Source organism: Misgurnus anguillicaudatus, chromosome 6 (genome assembly GCF_027580225.2).
Source record: "Misgurnus anguillicaudatus chromosome 6, ASM2758022v2, whole genome shotgun sequence".
Lineage (NCBI taxonomy): Eukaryota > Metazoa > Chordata > Actinopteri > Cypriniformes > Cobitidae > Misgurnus > Misgurnus anguillicaudatus.
The window spans coordinates 4009049-4033634 of NC_073342.2; the positions used below are offsets into that span (position 1 = coordinate 4009049).

Here is a 24586-nt window from a genome sequence, read left to right on the forward strand (position 1 = left end):
AGAGACCTGATGCATTTCATTTGTAGACATTTTTCTTGGTCTCTAGCAAAACCTCACTAAATAAATTTTAATTTTATATATTTATTATGTATCATTTTAAACAGATTTTGCAACATTATATGTACATATTAATAAACGTTTATCTTATAAATGTTAAGAGAGTGACCTGACTGTATATTTACCAATACATTATTAAATGCAACAAATCAAAGATTGAATCTCTAAACATTCTGAACATTTTGTTATCATTAAATAAAGGGATGCTTTTTACTCGGTGAAAGTAGCAATATCTAAACAACATTAATACAAATTAAAACTTCCTGAGAAGCAAAAGTGTGTAGTTAGTAATAGTTCATTTAAAAATAAATATTCTGCCATGATATATTCATTATATATTTCCTTCAGGTTTCAATGACACCAATTAGTGTCATAAAGATGGTCAATACAATTCTTGCTCTTAAAGGTGCAGTGTGTAATTTTTAGAACGATCTCTTGACAGAAATGCAAAATAATATACCTCACTAAATTAATTTTATTATATTTAATGCCCATTTTGCACGCCAAAACAGCTCTTTAATGTCCCAGACGCATACAAATTAAATGGAAAGAAACGATCTGTATGCTCTTGCCATCCTAATTTTGAGCATTTGATTTTAAAACCTCTTCTTCTGTTATAATTATAAATCAGTATAACACCATCATGTAACAAGATGAAGACCAACATTGTATATATTGAAAATAATTGTTAGTAACTTTGAAAAATATATTTACATCAATGAGGCAAAGTATTTAAATGGTTATTTTGTTGGCAAGACCTCACATGTAAACTATTATACAAAAGAGACACTGTAAGTGTCAAAACTCCCAAATGAACCCCAGTCCAGAGTTCTAGGGTTTTTAAAACACAGAATCCAATGTTCAGATCCTGAAAGATATCTGTCTATCCAAAAATCCAGCAATGTAAAGATACAATCCATCATTTCTGAAACTGCTCTACTTAATCCTCTAGAAACAGACACTCATGCAAACATGATCCACACTGAAATAACTCAGTCTGTTATTGTTGGCAATCATTTTTTACTACCACTACAAGCCTGGCAATTGTAAAATGCCATGGTGGATAAACGGGTAACTTAAAATTATACAAATTCAAAAAGGTCCAGAAGCCTTGCTTGCGAGGGAAGCTTTGTCAGTCCATTCTGGTGTCACTTCAATAGGATCAAATTGTGGAAAGACAACGAAAAATACTCTTTGTCCCACGTATGTAGCCCACTCTGTAAAAAAAGATTAATTATATTTAAAATAAGTAATTTATATACATTATAAATAATATTGATATAACATCACATCACTTACCAATGAAGTCATATATGCATTTTGGTTTGTTTTTCCAGTAAACTCCCAGGAAATATACAGGAACTCCAGTGAGCATTATGACCAACCCAACTCCACACACCAGAGGCTCTGAATGTAAACTGAAACCCAACAGCAAAGCCCAGAAAAGCAGGTAACAAACCGGAACCAGCAAATTCACCTGTGGAGTCAAGAGAATAAAACGTTATTGATCTTAGATTCATGATTTCCTGAATCAAGACAAATGTCCTCCTCATTACTAAGCTGTACATCTTCAACAGGAACGAGGCTATGCTATACAACAAAGATGTAGTGAAAAACTGAAAATGCCTTTGCACTTTTGAAAAATTTTACGTACACATGACAGCACTGTCAAACAGCCGCAAAGACTATCAGGCCAGTAGATGGCGAGGTTACATTGTAAAGAAAAACGCATGCGCACATACAAATTCTTCTACAGAGCAATAAATGTAAAAAAAAATGTTGGAAAAGTATTAATAAACTGAGTAGCTAGGCAGGCATTGTTGTTTTGTTTAATCTCACACATGCCTATAGACTGAATTATAACTTGCACATGATGTTACCGTTATCACAGATTCACGTTTATAGAGTTTACACAGAGACGGCAAGGAGTCATTTTCAAAAACATCATCTTCAAAAGTTTTGCATTTTCAGGACCCAAAAAAACGCTGTTGTCGTGTAAACGAACATCTAAGCTGTATAAAAACGTTACTGTTTATGGTTAAAGTGAAATGCCCCCTGAGAAAGATAGGGACAGTTCAACATGAGAACACTACTTTTTGGACAAACCAAAAAGTCAATATCCTCTTGTCTAATATTGAAATCCTCCGACATTTTCTTTTTTGGGATTGTCCTTTGCTTTACATACTAATGTAAGGCTAATTTCAGATCCTGACTAAAGGTAGCCCCTCCCCAAAGAACACAGCATGAGTGCCCAGTGGGTGCTCGGGAGAACAACTCTCTACATTACAGTGGACTTCTCACAGAGCCCACTTTTGGTTTTCAAACATTACACCTTCAGGCAGTCATATGTCTGTCTGTCTGTCTGTCTCTCTCCTCTTCATCTCAGAGGACCCCAAACTATATGAAATGCTACATTCTACATGCCCAAAGAATCTAAACTTGGTCTTGCTTGATATCATTTGAAAATTCAAAGTGTAACGATAAATTATGCAAAGTTTCACTCAATGTAGGGAGACACCTCCCACCTTAGACACATGAACCAATCACTCACTGTATGCAGATTAAGTATCACAACATCCAATCACTACCAGATTAATACAATGCTTTGTTCTTTCTGGATATTCAAGGAAAGTTTGCAAAGGGTTCAGAAGGATTTTCTATATTTAGAAATCAACCCCATGATGTTGTGTCCCAGTACCCATCCAATACCAAATAGGTCTAAATCAGAATCCATCAGACATCCATCCAAATTCTGTAATTGTTAAAGCAACACTATGTAGTTTCCATGTAAAAATGACTTACAGCTCCCCCATGTGGTTGAAAAGCGCAACAGTGCCTGGAATCAGACACTCTTCTGCAGGCAGGGGGAGGGGCGGGGCTGTGTGCTCTACCCTCCACCGCCACTTTCAGAGTGTGCTTGTAGCAGCTAGGAGGCTGCTCAGGTTGCAGCAACAGTACAATTTGTCCAGTTAAAAGTTGTTTTATAATTTTACAGACATTATTTAAAGGTAAAAAAACTACATAGTGTTGCTTTAAAAAGTAACAATCAATCTGATTCGTATTATAAACAGGGAGATTTTATCTCTTTGGTGTCAGATAAAACTACCTAAATTATATAACGTCAAAACATCATTAGTAAGTGCCAGAAAAGACAAGAGCGCACAAAGGCCCTTTGCCATGCCGATTGGTTTCCACCATTGGGCCAACGGGTGGTTTCCCCCTACACTACATCCTACATCATACGCACTCTCCGTGAATGCGGAAGCTAGTTATTTTAGTTTGTAAAGTTTTCAATATGGATATTTTTCTTACAAATATCACATCGATTGCCCTCAAAAGGCCTTTATTAAACCCCTGAAGCTGTGTGGATTACTTCTGTGAAAGATGGATAAAATTTTCGTGCTTCAAATCAGAAACACCATTTAAATCTTGGACCAGCCAGGACATTTTCTAATTGTGTTCGTCTGAAAAAAGATAATTATATACACTGAGGATGGCTCGAGGGTAAATCATGGGGTAATTTTCAGTTTTGAGTGAACTATCCCCCTTTAATGTTGTAAATGAAAATAAAAGCAAATGACAAACATGACAGACAAAGCCCATACCACAGGAAACCAAATAGAGTAAAGCGCACTGGCTGTCTGACACCTTCACAGACCACATAAGTACACAGGGAGAAATAAAGATGGTAATGAGAAAAAAACGTAAAAAGTTAACACTGCAAAAAGGGGGCGGAGTCAAGGCATTAAACAGAATTGACAGCAAAGAACTTGGTTGTCAATAAACATAAATGACATCAGAAGGTTTAATCCGTTAATAACATAGCATAAGGTGAAGTTTATTGAAATAAGAGCAGGATCTTAGTCATGGGGCCCGACTGAATTGATATATTTGCATGCATACAACCAACAAAACTCGAAAAACAGCATGAATATATAACATATAATAGATATGTACGTGAACTGTCTAAATTCACAGATTGACTTGAATGATCTTGTCTTCCCAAAGCTTAATATAAGACATATAGAGGACCCTTTAGGAGAAAGTTTCATAATTGATTATCAAGCAAAAACATTGTATGACTTAAATATAATCAAACAATACCTTTATGGGCCTGTATAAGTTTGGCTTCTTCCATCTGTAGTAGAGCAGACCAGCAATAGTGACTCCATAAGAGAGGTAGTTGATGAAAGACACATAGTTTATAAGGTTGTGCGTTTCTCCAATGCACAAGATTACGATTGTGGCTGTGCACTTAAAGGGACAGAGAGAGAGAGAGAGAGAGATCTGATTGTTACTATAACAAAAACTGACTGGTCATATGAATGACACAATATGTCAATTTAACAGCTAGAGGTCACTAAACAACAACAATGGCATAGCTTGATGACGCTGTTAAAGAGGATGGGAGTAGGGGTGGATGCTAAACTGATTTTGGACTATTGTCTCTCGAGGTTACGCGCTCACATCATGTTGCTGTGCGTGTGGTCATGAAAACTTAACTTTTGTACATGATTTAAGCACCGCAGTTTTAAAACAAGTGATTCTAAACCGCTTTATTGGAATGAAACATATATGCGTCAAAATTCTCATAAACACGACTATTTAGGGCTTAAAGGGACACTCCACTTTTTTAAAAATATTCTCATTTTCCAGCTCCCCTACAGTATAATAAAGCAGTGGGCCCCAAGAGGCAGTGGGTTGCCAGTGCATTTTATAGCAGCTAAGGGGCGTTGTTAGGCACGACGCGAAGCGGAGTGCCTGGACCCCCTTGGCTGTTGTAAAATGCACTGGTGGCCCAACGCTTCGAGGGGTTTATTGCGTTTATAAAACGGTTACTTCATATGCATAACGTTAGCGGGATTTTATAAAATAAAACACAAATAAGTTGTAATTATATTAGTACAAATATTACTCTTCCGCCAAACAAAGTAGTTCCTCAGAATCAAGTGTGGCTGCAACAGAGCGCAGTTCACAAACAACACAGACGCAGCAAAGGCACAATGAAAATATGATTTAAGACTGTGGTGTTTATTTTATAAATTGACATTCATCTAATTTATACATTAACATCTATATCGTGCAACTGCTGAAGTGATGATCAAATATGCTTGAAAGCATGCTTAACTTTAACTCTTTCCCGTCAGCATTTTTTTGTGATGCCACCCAGTTTTAGTTGAATGCCTTGCAGAAAAATTATATTCTTTAAATAAACATAAAATATCAAATGAAAGAACAGACCATCCGCTTTCCAACAACATCAAAAAACGTTTCATCCTACCTTAATTTGTTCTCTTATCAGTTATCACCTCTCAAATGTTCAGCTAAAAGCGGAGATAATTCCATTTTTGTGAGGAACTTAGAGATCAGATTCAGAGCCTGATCAAAACACACGTCACGCTAAATCCACCACAACGCTGTTGTGTCGAGTGAATGCCTCAGTGTTTAAGTTGGGTAAGATTGCCCTCTAGTGGATAATAGCGGAAATATCAATAAGACAAAAAAACCTTCAGAGAACGTTTTCTCTTTATTTATGAAATGTTTTATTTATTGACATTTATCTGGATATCGCCATAATTGTGCAAAGGTAGAAAAAATAAAAAATGATTAAAGACTGTGGTGTTTATTTTCATAAATCAATACGCAGCAACAGTGGCGCAGTGATACTTGTGATGCGGTCTGAACCGTGGGTTTACCGGGGTATTTTATCACGGCTTAGAACGCGTTTCAACCAATCAGAATGAAGAACCAGAACGAGCCGTTTTATAATAATTGATTTTTACCGTTTTGGAATCTATTCAGCTGATCCGGGTCTGGCGCTAGCACTTTTAGCATAGGTTAGCATAATCTATTGAATCTGATTAGACCATTAGCATCGCGCTAAAAATAACCAAAGAGTTTCTAAGGGTGTGTCTCAATCAGCTCCCTTGTTCAGTAGTCATGGCACTGATCAGAATGTCGGCCATTTAAGGGCCGTCTCAATCGTAAAATCCTTCCAGTGCAATGGAACGTTCGTTCCCTAAAAATTCCCACAATGCAATGCAAAAACCAGTGAGCATCGATGGTCCCTATGTTCCCTAACCGGAAATCACATGACCTTTTTTGAACCTTGCCACCTGAAAATCATGTGATCCAACTCAATAAACTTTATGAAATGTGACAGAACTTTTATAAAGACAAACGTTGTTTAAAGGCGGAGTCCATGATGTTTGAAAGCCAATGTTGATATTTGAAATCACCTAAACAAACACGCCCCTACCCCAATACAATCTGGACCTTCTGTTGATAGACCCGCCCCACACATACGCAACCCGGCATTTGATTTGATTTGATTGGTTATTAGTGTGTTTTGGTAGTCGGCCCGTCTTCTTTTCCAAACCGTTTTTCAAACATCGTGGACTCCGCCTTTAAGTTTTAAAAGAATAGTCTACTCATTTTCAATATTAAGATATGTTATTACCTTAACTAAGAATTGTTGATACATCCCTCTATCATCTGTGTGCATGCACGTAAGCGCTGGAGCGCGCTGCGACGCTTCGATAGCATTTAGCTTAGCCCCATTCATTCAATGGTACCATTTAGAGATTGTGACCAAACACATCAACGTTTTTCCTATTTAAGACGAGTAGTTATACGAGCAAGTTTGGTGGTACAAAATAAAACGTAGCGCTTTTCTAAGCGGATTTAAAAGAGGAACTATATTTTATGGTGTAATAGCACTTTTGGGAGTACTTCGACTCGCCTGAAAAGTCCGCTCCCCTTCTCACTCTCATAATGGGAGAGGGAGGGTGTTACTGCGCCGAGTCGAAGTACTCCCAAAAGTGCTATTACGCCATACAATATAGTTCCTCCATCTCTAAATGGTACAATTGAATGAATGGGGCTAAGCTAAATGCTATCGAAGCATTGAGACACAGGGTTAGACTATTTAAAACTTGACTCTTCTGTAGTTACATTGTGTACTAAAACCAACAGAAAATTAAAAGTTAAGATTTTCTACGCAGATATGGTGTGGTAACATGGCTGCAGGAGCCACAATGATACGCAGTCAGTGTTGGGGTAGTTACTCAAAAAAATTTAATTAGTTACTATAGTTTCTAGTTACTTCTTTAAATTGTAATGAGATTACTTAACAAGTTACTGCATTTGAAAAGTAACTTCACTACTTATTACTTTACTTTCCTTTTTCTTAATTTACCACATAGATACATGGACATGGTTTAGGCAGGGTCGGCTGATGATGACTGACTCCTTTAAATGACCGGTAAGCAGGATCTTTCGCCACAAGTGTTGTATTGCCATGCTGGGCTTACAAATGCTCAGACAGGTTGCTCATCACGTTGGCAGCAGTTGAAAGACACTTGTCGTGTGGGCATAGTGTGCATCTCACACGAATATTTTTGTCCTTTCGAGCAATAAACTGAAAGTAATGGGAATATCGCCCCAGTGGCCGAAACCCTCCGTCTTCATTTCCCGCTCCCCTTTGCACCAGCAGCTACTTCGAATCAATGTCTATGGCAACGGCACACGTACAGGAACACGCATGCACGCACCACTTAAACAGACAGAACTTTACACCCAGGCAAACACTGCTTGGGTAACACAGGAAAGCGCGTTCCTATAGTCTAGTAAAGTAGTGTAGTTACCAATATTATTAGTGTAATGTGTTACTTTACTTCGTTACCCCAAAAAGTAATATAGTTACGGTAATCCGTAACTTGTTACCTCCAACACTGTGCCCATAAAACGTCCCCTTCCCTTGAAACCTACTAAGGGGACTATTTTTAGCTGCTGCATAATATCATTGCACCTCCTGCAGCCATGTTACGGCAGCAAAGTCCTTGATTATTACGCCAGAATGAGAGTATAGTTCTTAGCCATATCTCCCTTGAAAATCACAACTTTTAATTTTTTGTCAGTCTTAGTACACGATGTAACTACAGAAGAGTCAAGTATAGGTAAAATATCCAAACTCTTTGCGTGATGTCTAATCAGATTCAATGGATATTGCTAAGCTATGCTAAAAGTGGTAGCACCAGACCCGGATCAGCTGAATGGATTCCAAAATGGTAAAAATCAAATGTTTAACTCTAGGGGAGCTGGAAAATAGGAATATTTAAAAAAAAATGGAGTGTCCCTTTAAGAGAAAGTAAACAGCTGAAAAAGGAAATTGAATATATTGAATCCGGACTTTGGTCTTACGTAGCAAACTTAATAAAATCAAGTTGTACAAAAATATTTAAAACTGTGTTCTCTTGGATATTTTAATGCAAAAATCCTAAAATTTGAACTTTGAAATCCTCAAGATAAAGTGACATACACAAACAAGAAGAGCAGGGATTGGTGTGCATTTCTTAAAGTGGATCATAGCCAGAAGACTGGGTAAATGTCCCTCCCTCGCCCCGGAAAAACATAACCTGTTTGTGACCACACAAAAACAAACATTTTTATTACATTTATCACAAGTGGCTGTCTTAAATGAACTTTTAGAAAACTCTAACATGCAAAAATGAAATTGATGTTTTTATTCACTATAGCTCACTTTGTTCCAAACCTTTCGACTGTCAAGTTATCAAGTTATTTCACAGAATGTTCACTTTCTTTTTGTTTGATAACTATATTGGTTGAGCTTCAAAAGTGACACAAAGTATCAAAAAAGTACAATATAAAAAATAGTCCACAACAAAATAGTCCTTATGCCAATTTCCAGATTTTTGCCATCATCTTTGTAGCTCTTGAATCACATTTGCATGCAAACCTGCATTTGAAGACTTTCATCCAGTTTAGGTCAAACAAGTCAAAGACATTAAACATCACTGTTATATATCTATCCACAGATCATAATGTGATTTTCAATTGAATACAAGCTTATTTGTTTCACAAAAGAAAGTCAGGTTCATAAAGATAAGTAAATGATCAGACACAGCAGGTAATGTGCTCACCTGGAGGAGGTGAAGAGGTAACCATTGATGCCCCCAAAGGTGGAGAGAGCCACAGAGATCGGCATGATAGTGGAAAACGCCCCGAGAAGTTTCTCACCGAAAGTCTACAGCAAGCATCAGCAGATTTTAAACTTAAAGCGATGTAAAGTCATGTCAAGAGCTGATGAGTCAAAGGTCAGGACTTACAACAGCCACTGCGTTAGAGGACAGAAGCTCATCAGGAGACATAGAAGAGAAATATGCGATGTTTGTGAGAGTATACACCACGGTCACCAGTGGGATAGAGATGTATATGGCTCGAGGCAGATTCCTAAAAAACAACAAAAATTGCATGGGAAAGAATTAATAAACTATTTCTTCTTTAATGTATGATTAGTTGCCAATATATGAAATTCTTTTCCAATTTTTATCTTTAAAGTGCATATTATTATTATTATTTTGTAAAACAGCATTACACTGTAAAAAGTTGAATCAACTTTGATTAAAAAAAACAGTTAAGGTGAAAATGTTAAGTTGAATAAACTTACATATTAAAGGTGTTACCAATTGAACTTTTTTACTTTTTACAGTATAGATGTGCTGTTAGATTTTATATCACCATGACTGTACAGTTTAACAGCACATGTTCTTTTGTAATTTTTTATTTTTATGTTTATTTTCGCATTTATTTTGCATTACTTATGCTACCAAATAATAAATAATGTGATTAAATAAAGTTGTTTTTAATGCCAGGAGTAATACATTTAGTTAAAAATGACATTTCCTGAAAGTGACCCAATAATATTTTCCAGAAAAAATTTACTTTTGCTAAACCAAGTTTGAATGTTAAAATGAAGCTAACCTCCTTGGATCCACCACTTCCTCTGTGACGTAGTTCAGAAAGTTCCAGCCACTGAAGGCGAAGGAAGCATGTAAGAAAGCCAAAGCAATCTGTCCTATAGATGGAGGTTTAGTAAACGTGAACGCCACCTGTGGAGTCAGGCTCTCATAATTACCTAAACACAAAAAAACATGAATGAATAATAAATAGTCAAAGCAGAGGATATCATTTATTAATATATATCATTTTCAAATATATACATATTTGGCCATTTCAAGATTATCAGCATCAGTCATTAACAGGCCCCTAAGATTGATAATCAGAGACCTTTATTCACCTTTATGTAATTTCCAAAATCTATATGGCCTTTTAGCCAACTAGTAATAATAATTTCCTTATAATGCAAATATATAATATTTTTCACATAATACTCATATAAGCCAAATATTTGTATAATAAAAACAATGAGTTAATATTTTAGAGGTTGTTTACTCGACACCATTTTTAAAGTCCCCTTGTGGCAAAAATCAAGTTTTTTTGTTGTTTATGTCAATACCCCCATTCACACAGCACTTTGATACCAGAAAATTGGCGTAAAATCTAATGCGTGAACACCAACATGTCGCTTCCGTAAAGAAGACCTAGTAACACTGTCGTAACATTTACAGAATGCTGTCCTTTGTGACCAAAAGGCAGAAACAATGTGTGCAGTAGTGAGGACGTGCGTGTCATTGCAACAATAAGTTATGGTTCATACGTTATGGAACAGCGCATCACGTGAGATCTTATCATAAACAAAAATGCATGTGCATGGTATCTCGCGAGAAAAATCATGAATAATAAGCAAACTTCAGACGCTGTGGTAAAAAACTACCAAGTGAAAGAAATATGCTGTGTGAATATTTCTGTGTGAAAAGGGCTTACGTATGCTTTAAGACAAACCATGTGCAAATTCATCATTCAACACCATTGCTGAGCATTTTGTCCATAAAAATGTTTTCCAAAGACTCATTCCCACGGTTTGAAATCGCCTCGGTTTCCTATGTCACAAACATTTAACCAATCACATCATTAGGGCTGTCACAATAATTAAATAATCGTCTCATCGTGATTGTTTGACATCATCGCAATGATTTCAGATCACCGCAATGATTGCACATCTCTCTAAAAAACACAAGGGGGAGCTGCAGCACCTGTATAAACAAGACTGTATCTAATGGGGCTTCATGACTAACAGCGTAATGCGATACATTGCAAAGCCATTCAATACAGTGGAAAAAAACGCATTTAAAGAAATGCTGTGATAAATAGTATAAACTGCCAGGTAAAACATACATTTCCAAAACATAGCAATTCCAAATTTAGGAAAGTGAATGATGGTATTCTTAAGGATCTGTAAGGAATAGATTTTTTTGCAGCCACTACATACATGTGGTCCAGTACTAATATGACCTTAGTAGGATTGGCTACTATTTAAGGCCAGTTCTGGTATAGTCAGTTTATTTTAATTGAATTTTTATTTTCAGTTATTTTTCAGACACTTTATTGTGTTTATTTTTTATGAAGAATGATTTCAGTTTTTGAAAGATATATTCATTAAATAATTACTTTTAAATATGTGTTATGTGTATTAATATTTACTGCCAGGTAAACCTTGCAAAAGGTTTAAATTAAATAATCACAACAACGTGTGAAAATTATTTCACGAGCAAACAAAAAAATCTATGAGAATTAAACGTCAAAGCCCTAAAACAGGCAATTAACCGTCAGCCAAATGTCATAACCGTGACAGCCCTACACATCATCACAGTTGAACAAGTGGATCAGTAGTTCAAGCCATAGATATTATGTATTATGGTGGGTAATTTTTGACCCATAATAGGTAAATATTTGACAGAACACAGCGCTGGGTTCAAATTACCAAATACAGGGGGTGGGCAAACATTTAAAAGGAGATAAAAAAAAACATACACTGATATAATAGCCTATAATTAGTATCGGCAGATAAAAGCATTTTTGCTGATTCCTTAAAAACAGCCACTGATCAGGGACGATTATATAATCAAAAGTAGTGCTGGGCAAAGATTAATAGCGATTAATCGCATACAAAATAAAAGTGATTTTTTGCATAATATATGTGCGTGTACTGTGTCTAATAATTGTGTATATTTAACCACACACACATTCATATATTCATTTCAGAATTGTTTTACTTATATATAATTGTTTTTAATTTATTTTTAATATAGAATATATAAAAATATAAATAAATATATACACATGTAAATGTTTCTTAAATACATACATGAATGTGTGTGTATTTATTTATACATAATAATTACACACAGAACATACTCATATATTATGCCAAAAATCACTTTTATTTTGTATGCGATTAACCGCGATTAATCTTTGCCCAGCACTAATCAAAAGGGAATGGAAACACATAAGAACACTGTTTGTCCCAATGACAACACAATTGCAGTTTGTACGCTCTGTACTTTTAGGATTTCACAACATAATACTCAGTGTTGGGTGTAACGCATTACAAGTAACGTGCATTACGTAATAATTTTACTTTTCTGAAGTAACGAGTAAAGTAACGCATTACTTTTTAAATGTACACATTAATATTTGAGTTACTTTTTCAAAAAAGTAATGCGAGTTACTTTTTTAGTTAAATTAATTCTAAATAAAAAAATATTTACTGAATTAAACTAAACGTAGTCACATTATGCACTCTATGCGTACATGTTTGTTTGGGAACAGTTTGAGTGAGAAACTGAGATGGCAGGCCAGAGCTCGACATTTTTGTGATGGAAATATGCAATTTCTGAATGTAGAACTTTTGAGTCATAAAAAACACCTGCAAGACCTGAAAGAGATCAAGCCTCAGACAAGAAAAAGTAACGCAAAAGTAACTAAAAAGTAACATAAACATTACTTTCCATGAATATTAAGTTACTCCCAAAAAAGTAACTAATTGCGTTACTTAGTTACTTTTTTGGGAGTAACTTAATATTGTAGTGCACTACTTTTAAAAGTAACTTTCCCCAACACTGATAATACTTTGAAACAATGAGTAAGAAGTAAAACTATCGGTATGGGTAATCGAATATGGTATCGGCACAGGAATTTAGTATCGGTGCATCTCTCCACAATTCCAAAGGACTGACAGAGAGTAAATGATCCCAGCATCATATCTTAATCTCTCTCTGATGTTCTCACCTCCATAAATCTGCATGAGACCCACAGTAATGATGAGCCCGAGAGCCAGAAGCTTCCCCACCGTAAACACATCCTGGATCCGTGTGGCTAAACGCACACTGTGGCAGTTCACCCACGTCAAAAACACTACAAACACACCAAAAGAAGTTTTACACTACGCATACATTTCTTATTGCCTGGTTTTAGGTAGCCTATATTATTTCAAGAATGTTGCTAATGTAAACCATGGTGAAACATGACTTGTCGCCATCGGAAACAAAAGATTTAGGATTAGCTTAACACAAATGTGGGAATGTTACAGGAAAACAGGGTAGAATTGTAATTACACTGGCTCATCAATCAATGTCACCGCCACTTTCTTGCTTTCTTTAACACGCATATTCACTTTCCTTCTCTAGCAAAGAAAAATGTTGCCGGTGTTTATGCTCAATTGAACAATCAGCTTTCAATGAGACCCGACAAAAACTGAGGGCAAAGTGCAGGTCTGTGAAAAGATGGAGCGCCTTGCGTTTCCCTAAGCTCTTTGTTGTTGCTGTTTTGGTTTGTGTGAATAACTCCACAGTACAGGATTGAATAATGAGAGCTAATGCAGTAATCACATGCTATCGCCTCTGCCACCTCCATCACTGAGCAGGCAAGTGCTTTAGATGCAATCTCATCCAGCCACATGCATACTTATTTATCATTACTACACATGTACTTAACTGCTTATCATAGTATACTTTCACCATACAACAGCGGAGATAATGAAATGAAATGTACACTTCACATTAATAACTTTTTTTGTAACTACAGCAAACGATAAATAAACTTTAAATCATATAAATGTATTGTAATATGTGAATAAATAAAAGCGAGCACTCACATATGCAGATGGTGGACAGCATGCGTGTGGCCATGTATGGAGGAACACAGTATGGAAAAACAGGCTGAAGCACATAGTTGGAAAAAGTGAGAGCTATGACTGCCAGTGTAGTGGGATACATGATCAATACTGCACTCCATAACAGCAGAAACCTAGAAAGTAACATATAGAGGATTGGACATAAAAGACATTTCCTTTTAATATATTTCTTTTAAAATCAGAATGAATGAGCACTACCCAAAAAGACCACCAAAGATCTCTGTGACATAGGAATAGTCACCACCAGATTTAGGGATGGTGACCCCAAGTTCAGCGTAGCAGAGAGAACCCAGAGCAGCTACGCCTCCTCCTAACATCCACACCACCAATGCCAATCCAACAGAACCTGAATGCTCGAGAACTCCTTTAGGAGAGATGAAGATTCCTGAGCCAATAATATTACCTGCAGGAAATGTATATAAAATATATATTAAAAGGTAAATGTTGGCACTTTTTAATGAACATGATATTAAAAAATGTACAATTAGTTGCTGTTTATAAATATTAATAAACACACATTTAATTTTTTGCAAGTTGATAATTTTTTACTCATTCCCCGACAGCATTTTCAGTAGTTTCACAAAATGCCTTTCAGAAACTTTTCTTCTATAAATATCTAAACATATAAATATATCAAATGAAAGAACATACCCTCTGCTTTCAAACAAACAAACACAGGAAAAAACTTTGTTCTCTTTTTATAACCTCTTAAATATGAGTAGGTTTCTTAAAAAATACCAAATTTGAGCAAAAAACATTTTTGTAAAGGAATTTTGTTAGAGATCAGATTCAGAATGATTTTCAAAACATACACAGAGTTTAAATTTTTTAAAATGAGTTTTGGATTCAGTTTTTTATAATTTTGATAAGAGAGCCAGTGTACACTGTAAAAAATTTGCTGTAATTATGCAGCTGGTTGCCAGTAACTTACTGTAGAAGATAAAGACTGAAAATGTTTCATGTTCATTTAACTTTACACAAACTGTTGCCAGTAAATAACATAAATGTAAAATCTACAGTAAGTTACTGGAAGCTAGTTGCCAGTAATACCCAGTAATACTGTAATTTGTTACTGTAAAATTGTTTTACGGTGCAGATTACCGTAAAAACTCGTCAGGAAAGCTAGCCTGGGAAAACCCAGGCAACTTCCGGAAAATTTAGATTTGCTCTGCAAGTAGTCTGGCAAAGAGGCCATTCAAGCCCATTTCTAATATACTGACCAATCAGAAATGTTGGGGCGGTTTTTACACGATTTTGCACATTACAAAGATGGATGCCACCGTGGAACATCACTCGTTCGATTCAGCTATCGCATCTGTTTTAAGCGATTTAAACTCTTCCTTTTCGTTAAAACCCGAGCAAAGAACAACACTCGAAGCCTTCATATCTAAAAAAAAATTGTTATCGCTGTCTTACTGTCATGACGCGGAGGTGGAGTGAGGACACAAACGAAGAGTTCGGCAAATAAATAACATTTAATAATAAAATGGAGAAACAAAAACACGAGAAGTAACAGGGTAGCAAACACAGGAACATCCAAACGTGACACAGGAAACAGACAGGGTTGTAATGACAATCATCCGGCGACAGGTGTGAAACAGACAGCAGTATAAATACACAAACACTTAACAATGAACAGGTGTGATGAGGAATCAGTCCTTGAATTGTCCAGGTGACGTAATCGGAGACACAAACAAAACATGACATGGACTAGCCGTGACATAACCCCTCCCTCTAGGAGTGGCTACCAGACACTCACATGAACAAAAAAATAAACAAAGTCTGGTAGGGTGGATCCAGGGGAGGGATGGAGGGCTTGGAAACCCTGACGATACCGGCGGCTGCCGGGACGAAACCACAAGGCGGTGAGCCGGCCGAAACGGAGCGACCCTCATGAGGACCGAGGCAGATGAATTACCCCCAACTGGGAATCGTCAGGGATCCGATGCCCCTGGAAAACGCGTCCCACCAACGCGGGAAACGGGCTCCCTCACGGTGAGGACCACCCCGGGGAAACGATCGGGCGTGGTCTCCGTTCCGGGCTCCCAAGACGGGCACGGCGGTGGACCTCCGAGGGACCAGAGACGGCGACTCAACCGAGCGAAGACCGCCTGGGCCGATCCCCCTCCTGCAGGAGCGAGCGATCCCTCCAGGTGAGTCCCAAGAGACATCGGGGCTGGCAGCATGCTGATTGGTTTTAGGTCTGTCCAATTGGATACAGAGGCATTTGTGAGACGTCCGCTGGTGAGGCTCCTTTGGAAATGATTTGTCTACGAAGCTTTGCCAGACCATAACTCTCTTACTACTGAGAATGGTCTGGTTTTAAAGCATCACTGGCAGGGAAATGTTTTCTCTTAATTGACGAGATAACTCGTCAATAGCGGGGAAAGAGTTAATAGCTTAAAGTCGCCATGAAATGGAAGTAGCGATTGTCTTATTTTCCACGTGGTGACGTATATTCGAGTGAAACCGGCTTCTGAAATGAAATAAGGTAGGGCTAGATTTGAATTTGTCCATCGAGAACTGATTGGATCACTTGCAATCTTTTCCAGGACCCCGCCCACCTGCCATACCATATGACTGGAAGTAAAGAGAGGCTGTTTCTCAATTCCAAGAACGCAAAGAACGGACTTGCGTTCTTGTGGAGATTGGTCTTGCCAGGCGACTTTGGAAGAACGAACTCAGAAGATCGCGAGAACACAGAACGCACTTGTGAGAATTGAGATGTGTGCGATCTTCCTGGTCACCTGACCTCCGCCATTGTTTTGCCGCATTGACTTCTGGGGCCTAACGCGGTTTTAGCGCGCAAGTCTGCACTCGATGCATCATCGACATCAAGAACACATCCGGGTATTTTCATGCATCCTCTGTACTTGTGTTCTTGAGAATTGGAATTGAACATCGACGGTTAATGATGACGTAGAGCGAGAACACGAGGACGCAAGATCGCTGAAGAATGCATATTGAGAAACAGACAGAGATCGTTTCGAGGAGGGGAGGAGATTTGCATTTTTGATTAAATATTATCAGGGGGAAAAAAAATTTAAATAATGAAGCTCACAGAAGCGTCATTTGTAAAAAATACTACAATATTCCGAAACAAATTACAGTTTTTCATTTTAATTTCATTGCGACTTTAATGATAGTCAAAAATAACAAAACTGGAACTAAATTTTTTACCATACTGTAAAAAAGTCCAAATTACATCACTAGGTTTCAGACCTTTAAGAAATTTGGTAATCTAGAATATTATGCAGGGTTGCACTTCAAATATATTAATAAAAACAATAACATGCTTATCAAAAAACTCAAAAGCACGTTCCCATTCGCACCCCATCTAGTTTGACACCATGACCTGCTATAGATCAAAATGTGCAAAATTAACAGTTTATTTATTTGAATTATTTATACTTTAGGTTTTGGGGTATTTGGGTCTAAGTCCATACAGAAATTCACTTTTAAAAAGCATGTGTGACAACTAAACATTTGGGAAACTTGTCTTCCATGTTCAGCTGTACAAAATAGATTTAACGCTTAACGTTTAAAAATACCAGATTTTGACGCCATCACAGTCTACAGAAGTACAAAAAAATATTTTTTGGTTAACATCAGCACCGTGACTCTGCTGTGCGAGTTTTCCTACACAACAGTAGAGTAATCGGCCCTTTCTCACTATAAGCCCAATGCCTGGCAGCTTCTCTCAAGACCCAAAGTGTCTTACAACGACATTACGTAACAGCAGGCATAAATAATTTACTCCTGCCTGTTAATGGGAACAATCTCCAGCTTCATTCAGTCTCTTCCAAAAGCACAGACTCATCTCAAGAGGCCCAGCATGCATAAACTAAAAAAAGTTAAGGATTATTTGCAAAACTTTTTTAAGACGTTTTAACCCTGATGAGAGTTGTAGTTCAATATAGTTGAGTCAAATCAGTTGAGCAATTTTGGCTATATACAGAACCAGCTCCCCTGAATGATGGGCAAAGTTTTTACATTAAAAACTTATGGCAACTTTAAAAAAAAAAGTATTTTAAGTTTTAAACTATTATATTGCTACATAATCAACTTATTAAATTATGTAAGATATTAATTGTACGCCAAAATAACAAATGCATTATTTAGCCTATGTGCAATTTTCAGCTAAATCTAACAAAGATTTTTTTAAATAAATAAACGAAATAGTGAAAGTCATATGATCTACTCTTCTACATTTGTTTAAGTTTTATCATGTTTACATTTTATCTATGAAAAATAATCAGCAGGAAGGCGGCAAGAAGTTATTGAAAACTTTCCTCACCGATAATGATCGTGCACGCGCTCAGCAGCCCGATCTCTTTCTTGAGTGTCACGCGCTCAGGGATGCGCGACTTTCGCGTAATGTCGCTATCTGTCATAATGCTCTTCTGAGCCCCTGATCTTCTCCTCTCTACTCCATCCATGACAGTTTTAGCACGAACAGAGAGCTCAACTGCCTCTCTTCAGAATCGAGGATTGAGACAGGGTGAAAAGAGCGCGCAGGCGCCGCGGCGCGCGCTGGCCGGGACAGAATGTTAACGAGCGCGCGGCTCACTCACTGCACAAACACTGCATATGAGTCTGGATATCACAGTGAAGCATATTTGAGTTTTTTTTATTGCGTTTTAATGAGTTAATGAACACTCTTTTGATTTAATGCAATTCTTTGATTAGTTATGTTGGCAACAAGCAGTAGATACCATATAGCCAATTATAAAGTCTTGATCTTAATGCAATATGTGCTACATCAGAGCACTAAAGGTAGATAAAGGCACATTTACTGGCCATAAATCTACAGGACACCCACTGAAAAGATGAGTACAGGGTAATCCCACATCCACTGAGACCTGTGTTCACAATGAAGACGTTTCCTCACGCTCCCGTTCACACTGAAAGGATCCTCAGTGTGGAATTTCGGAAGTCAAGTCTTGAATTTGTGGCTGTTGCCTTTCTCTGGCTAACAACAGCGCATGTGGAATAAAGGAGGCCGGGGTTCGGCTGATCCCCCTCAGGAAACCCGATGAGAGGGAGCTGCTTTGTAGTCTGGCAAGAAGTCTGAACCTCTGCCAGCAGTGTGTGACACTTAAAGGAGGAAGTCGAGCAGAAAACCAATAGATCACAAGAGCCACTGGGAGGAGATGAACGTGTGGGACAGAGTAAAAAAATGACAATGCATCACTGCAAATACAGTAATAACATGTTTAATGTTGCACTAATTCATCATTTACATAAAAATAAATAGGCTTCATTTCATGCTAAATATAATTACATCTTTCTTTCCTTCGATTTGGGGACACGAAGTTAAATCCAATGTTTCCAAATTAAAATAAATTTTCATTTAACCTGTGCCACTACCATCCTGTACAAAGACGACAACCAACAAGTAACATAAATACAATATATTTACATATGGAAACATACACAATCTCTAAATGTCCCTGTGTATCAAGTCGTCAGCGCCATCTTTTGTTGACTGCTGACCTTGGTGCTAAACACTACTGTACATAGGATGGTAATGTTACATATCGACAAACGAGAAGATAAAATATATTCATTCAATATTAACAACATAACATTTGACAAGCTATGGGCAAAATAATGTGGAAGATTTGAAAAAATCAAAGGGAAGAACCTGAGTTTGTTTGTGTATCTATGTGAACTGGTTATGGAAGAATGCTGTAATGTTTTGGGCTGTACTCTGGCCCACTATAGGCTCAAGCTCATCCACTGAGGCACCGCTGAGCTCATAAATACTGGGGAACGTCTGAAGAAGTAACATAGCCTTCACCTTTCCAACCCCAGGAATCTGTTGGACTAGATTCAACACTACCGGTTCCAGCAGTCTAGACACACTTTTTCTTCGAAATGGGTTCTCCTTGTTCTCTCCAAGAACCTGTGGAGAAAGAATGTGATAGGATCACTTAAACACTGAGAATAGGCTGTTTTTACATGCATTACTCGCAGTAATTAATGCGATTTTGTAAGAAAAATTGTCATGAATCGAGTGAGTCCAATTGCACTTTTCCATTGCATAGTACCCCACGGTTTGGTTTGGTTTGGGTCAGGTCGGGTCAGCTCACCTAACTTTGGCTTGGTTAGCTTTTCCATCGAGTTTAGTATCACTTCGCAGTGGGAGGGATTATAGGCGTGTCGTTATATTTACGCTGCCTACTGCTGTGACATCATACAAGTGAGAGCGTTGTTGTACATTCCCATACATTTATTTATTTCTCAGTCCATAACAAAATTAAAATTGACCACCACAAATAGATGTTTGCACATCGCATTTATCAAATTACAATTTCTGTGGGCATTGCGAATGTGCCGCCACAAACTGCAATTCTAAAAAAAAAACATTATGGTGTCCCTGATTCTAATCTGTGGATGTTTTTCATCACTAAAAGGGAGTTTGGGAACTTACAGCAAAGCACAGATGACAACAGGTTTACCCGAGACAAGCTAGCATAAAGGTAAAGCTAATCTTATTATAGCGATGACGCTGGTAGTGATGATTCTCTCAGAGGCTGTTTACACTTAGCATTAACATGTGTTTTCCTCAATCGGATCACAAGTGGACGACGTTAATGCCAGGTGTAAACGGTGTTCAAAACGTTTTGAGCTTGTCCACTTTCGACCACTTTCAACCACATCCAGAGGTGGTCGAAACCACTTTCGATCGGATCGCTTTGGAGTTGCGGAACGCACATGTGGTTGAATGCGTTCGAACAGCCACACGCGACCGCCTTCTCTCCGCCCATTTATCTAATCTGAGGTATTAAACACAAGTTTTACGTCTTTTTTGACTTCTGGCGTGAACATTCGGTGAACAGCGCTATTTTTAGCCTTTCATTGATAAAACTAAGCGGCTGATCTCCGTAGTTTCGTTTTGAAAGCGTGTGAAAGTTGCGCGATCCTATTTAATCAATTGCGCTGAAAATTCAAAGAAAGCTCTTACATACTCATGTACAAAACACTGTGCAGCATGTTTACTTGCTAAACAAGCAGTGCACTCCGACATAATATTAGTTTGCGTCCATATAAACTCATAATTACTCCCGCTCGGGTTTGAATGACAGCAGAGAGACTCGCCCACCGTCTCACAGACCACCCCCTCATAGTATTCAGCACAGAAGCGGTCGAAAGTGGACAAAAGAGAAGGATTTAAATACCAGGTGTTAACGTAATGTGTCTCTCTCGTCCACTTGTGATCCGATCGATGAAAACACATCTTAATACCAAGTGTAAACAGCCCCTCAGACCAATCAGTGATCTACAGTGTTCTCGCGTCACGTTTTGGTATCAGCTCAGGATGCTTGGAACCCCAACTGAGGTGGTACTAAAAAAGTATCGGGTTCGGATACTACGTTCTGCACCTAGTGGAAACCCCCCCAAAAGTAAGCTGACCCGACCCAAACCAAACCCTGGGGTACTATGCAATGGAAAAGCACCACACGATGAAGATGTTACCGGAAGTTGGTTTAAAAATAGTTTAAAATATGGATATTTTTCTTACAAAATCACACCCATTACCTGTATAAGATCTTTATGTAGCCATGTGGATTACTTCTGTGAAGGATGAATGCACATTTTTGGGGTTAAAAGTCAGAAGTTGTTCCCTGATCCCCGTTTTCTACCATTATAAAGCTTGGAAGAGCAAGAACATTTACTTAAAAACTCCAAATGTGTTCGGTTGATTTGGCTGAAGCATCGTTTTAAGAAAGAAAAGTAATGGCACAGTTGATTTCAGGTTTAACTGTTGTTAAATATGTTAAAGGGCGTTTTGCAGGTTAAATTTTTCAACGACATTATTATCAACAAGCAAATTGCACAAAGATTTAAACTGTTATCCATTGTATTTTATGTTGTTGGGTATCACAAAACCCGAAAAAGTATGAAAAAGTACAGCGGTTTGCAATGATTCTCCTTTCCCCCACAACGCACTGTATGACGTCACGCTGGGGAGAGAATTGACCAAAGCCGCCTTGAGAGCATTGAGAATGACTATAGAAAGACGAGTAAAGTAGAGTTCTGATAGCGCAGATGATAGATAGATAGATAGATAGATAGATAGATAGATAGATAGATAGATAGATAGATAGATAGATAGATAGATAGATAGATAGATAGATAGATAGATAGATAGATAGATAGATAGATAGATAGATAGATAGATAGATAGATAGATAGATAGATAAATTTCTGTGTCCATCACTGTAGTTCATCCAAAACAAACCAGAAATGAGACTCAAAGTGTTAAATACCGGAATTATCCTTTAATACCAAAAACGTAAAAAAGTGGTCTTTAAGGTTGTTTTCACATATGTTGGTGCGCACCGTGGTGCGGCCTCGGAGCGCACCAAAATACATTGTATCATTTTTCAGTTAGTGCGGTCCGTGTTGACATATATATATATTTTTTACTTTACTCGAAATGCCGCACCGTACGCCATGTGACAACGGTCAGCGCTGTCATTGGTCTCTGACAGCTTACCGTCTCATGACCACCCCCACGTTTCCACGACAACCAGCCTGACAGGGAGAGCGCAGCTATCAAGATGTGGAGATACACGATGCACGTCTTTGCGAAGTTTCTTTGCTTTAACGCGAAATTGCGTAGCTGTTCTATTAAAGACTTTCTCACGGAGCCGTTTGCTAAAAAGCCCGTAATGTCACTATTTGTGTGTGGAGGACAGCTATGCATTTATAAAATCATCAGCTCAAACGTAAAGGAGACAGCGAATCTCTATGCAACGGACCAGGATTGGCTTGTTTGTTGTTAACCCACAATATAACACCCGGCTCACGTCACGACGGAAGCCCAGTGGCTCAAACATGTGGAGAACTTCCTGTATTTGGTTCGGTCCGAGGTCCGGCAGTGTTCACACCACAGGTGGGTCGCCCCAGAGTTCGGCAACAGCCGCTCCGAGACCACCTGTTTAGAGCAGTCTCGGAGCGGCCGTTTAGTGCGCACCCGAGTGCGGCTGTTGTGTTCACACTGACCCAAACGCACCGTACTCGGAGCGACACGTCATTTGGGCCGACCTAAACAGTGTATATGTGAAAACACCCTAAGACCATTTTTGAGACATTTTAAAAATTATACACATATCTTGAGTGATTTATGTACCCATTAATCGACAGTGGTGGTTAACCTGCAACACGCACTTTAAGTGTAATTTTAACACAGGATTTTAGAGATATCAGTCTTTCACCATTTAAAGGTGGGGTGCATGATCTCTGAATGCCAATGTTGACACTTTAAATCACCTAAACAAACACGCCCCTACCCCAATAGAATCTTTTGATAGACCCACCCCACACATATGTAACCCAGGCAATGATGTCAGTTAGTAGACTGCTGATTGGCTACAAGTGTGTTTTGGTACTCAGCCCGACTTCCTTTTCTAAAGTGTTTTTCAAAAACCATACACCCTGCGGCTACGTTTACACGTGGGCGGCTATTTTCATATACAGACATTTCAACCTCTTCGGTTTCCAAAATAATATCGTGCACACAAGGCCTTAGTTTTGCATGATTAAAATAACTGCCTGGAGGCATTGCAACCATGGCCACCTAGTGGTGGTACTTTCCTAAAGGTACTATGTATCCACTCACCAGTTGCCCTATGAGCTGAGCCGCTTCAGCTGGACTGGACACAGGTAATAAAGTCAGACCCAACTCAAAAACAACAAACTTCTGCAGTCCGCTGAAATACTGCTCACTCAGATGGGTCTTTTCCACGATCACAATACCCTGCAGACCACTGTTTGCCTAAAATGATACAAAACAACATCATGTAAGTGAGGCTTTTTCACATAGTGGTGATGATGTGCATTGCTTTGGGTCTAAACAGGGTGCCATTTTCAGAGGCTTTATAAAAAACAAATGCATTGAAATTAACACCGAATCAGATCTGATGGGAAACTTACATTTCTAAAGCGGGCAATCTTCCTCCTGTGGCCACTTCCGGCAACCAGATCGCTCTCTGTCACATACAGGACACATGTCTTATTACTGAGACAGAAGTCCACAACACCAAGCTCCTCTTCAAAGATTGTCTTCACACTCCCTTCCAAAAAAGTTAAAGAAACATTATGATCCACATTAAATTAGTCATGTGAGACTGAGACATATAGTTACATAATAGTCAATAATTACAAAAAAATCAGATTTTTGACTAGCTATTGATTTTAATTTTACAATCGTCCCACAGTGTGCTTTGTTTGTCGTTCATACTATCGTAACTACCACCAGTAAACTGTTGTAAATGTTTAAACAATATAAATATAAACCTTTTAAAGACTGCACGAGTGTCGAGCCCCTCCACTTCTCATTAACGATAGCATGTCCGTACGGAGGCGCGGCATTGAGCAGTTTCGCGGGAACGGGTTTCGAGTCAGAAACAGCCATAATAACATTCAAACAGTTAAACTACACCCTCGTCTTCAGAACAGCGTGTATTTGGGAAGTCCAGTTGTGTGTACACCAGCGTGAAACTCGCGCTTCCAGAAAGTGCAGCAGCTCCATTGAATCGTGCAGCTGTGCCTTGAGGAAAAATGGTCAAATCCCGCGCGCGTGAAGTTTGACCAGCAAGTATCGCGATGTTTGTTCAGCACGCT

The 24586-nt window shown here is 38.2% G+C and overlaps 2 protein-coding genes across 3 annotated transcripts; both read right to left on the reverse strand.

Moving 5' to 3' along the window:
- Positions 1-514: 514 nt before the first annotated feature.
- On the reverse strand, positions 515-19859 carry slc7a10b (solute carrier family 7 member 10b). Of its 2 annotated transcripts, none has more exons than XM_055192635.2 (11): positions 19755-19859; positions 14150-14354; positions 13913-14064; positions 13048-13173; positions 9841-9994; positions 9186-9309; positions 9000-9103; positions 8378-8474; positions 4162-4311; positions 1357-1534; positions 515-1274 (listed from the first exon to the last, which is right to left on the reverse strand). In XM_055192635.2, exons 2-11 carry the CDS (start codon positions 14266-14268, stop codon positions 1150-1152), a joined length of 1329 nt encoding a protein of 442 aa, XP_055048610.1. In that variant the 5' UTR covers positions 14269-14354; positions 19755-19859; the 3' UTR covers positions 515-1149. The 2 variants fall into 2 exon arrangements, with proteins under 2 accessions (XP_055048610.1, XP_055048609.1); XM_055192634.2 differs by lacking the exon at positions 19755-19859 and adding an exon at positions 18249-18495.
- On the reverse strand, positions 19152-24529 carry faap24 (FA core complex associated protein 24). Its single transcript, XM_055192636.2, has 4 exons — positions 24260-24529; positions 23897-24036; positions 23583-23738; positions 19152-19859 (listed from the first exon to the last, which is right to left on the reverse strand). Exons 1-4 carry the CDS (start codon positions 24375-24377, stop codon positions 19617-19619), a joined length of 657 nt encoding a protein of 218 aa, XP_055048611.1. The 5' UTR covers positions 24378-24529; the 3' UTR covers positions 19152-19616.
- Between the last annotated feature and the right edge of the window lie 57 nt (positions 24530-24586).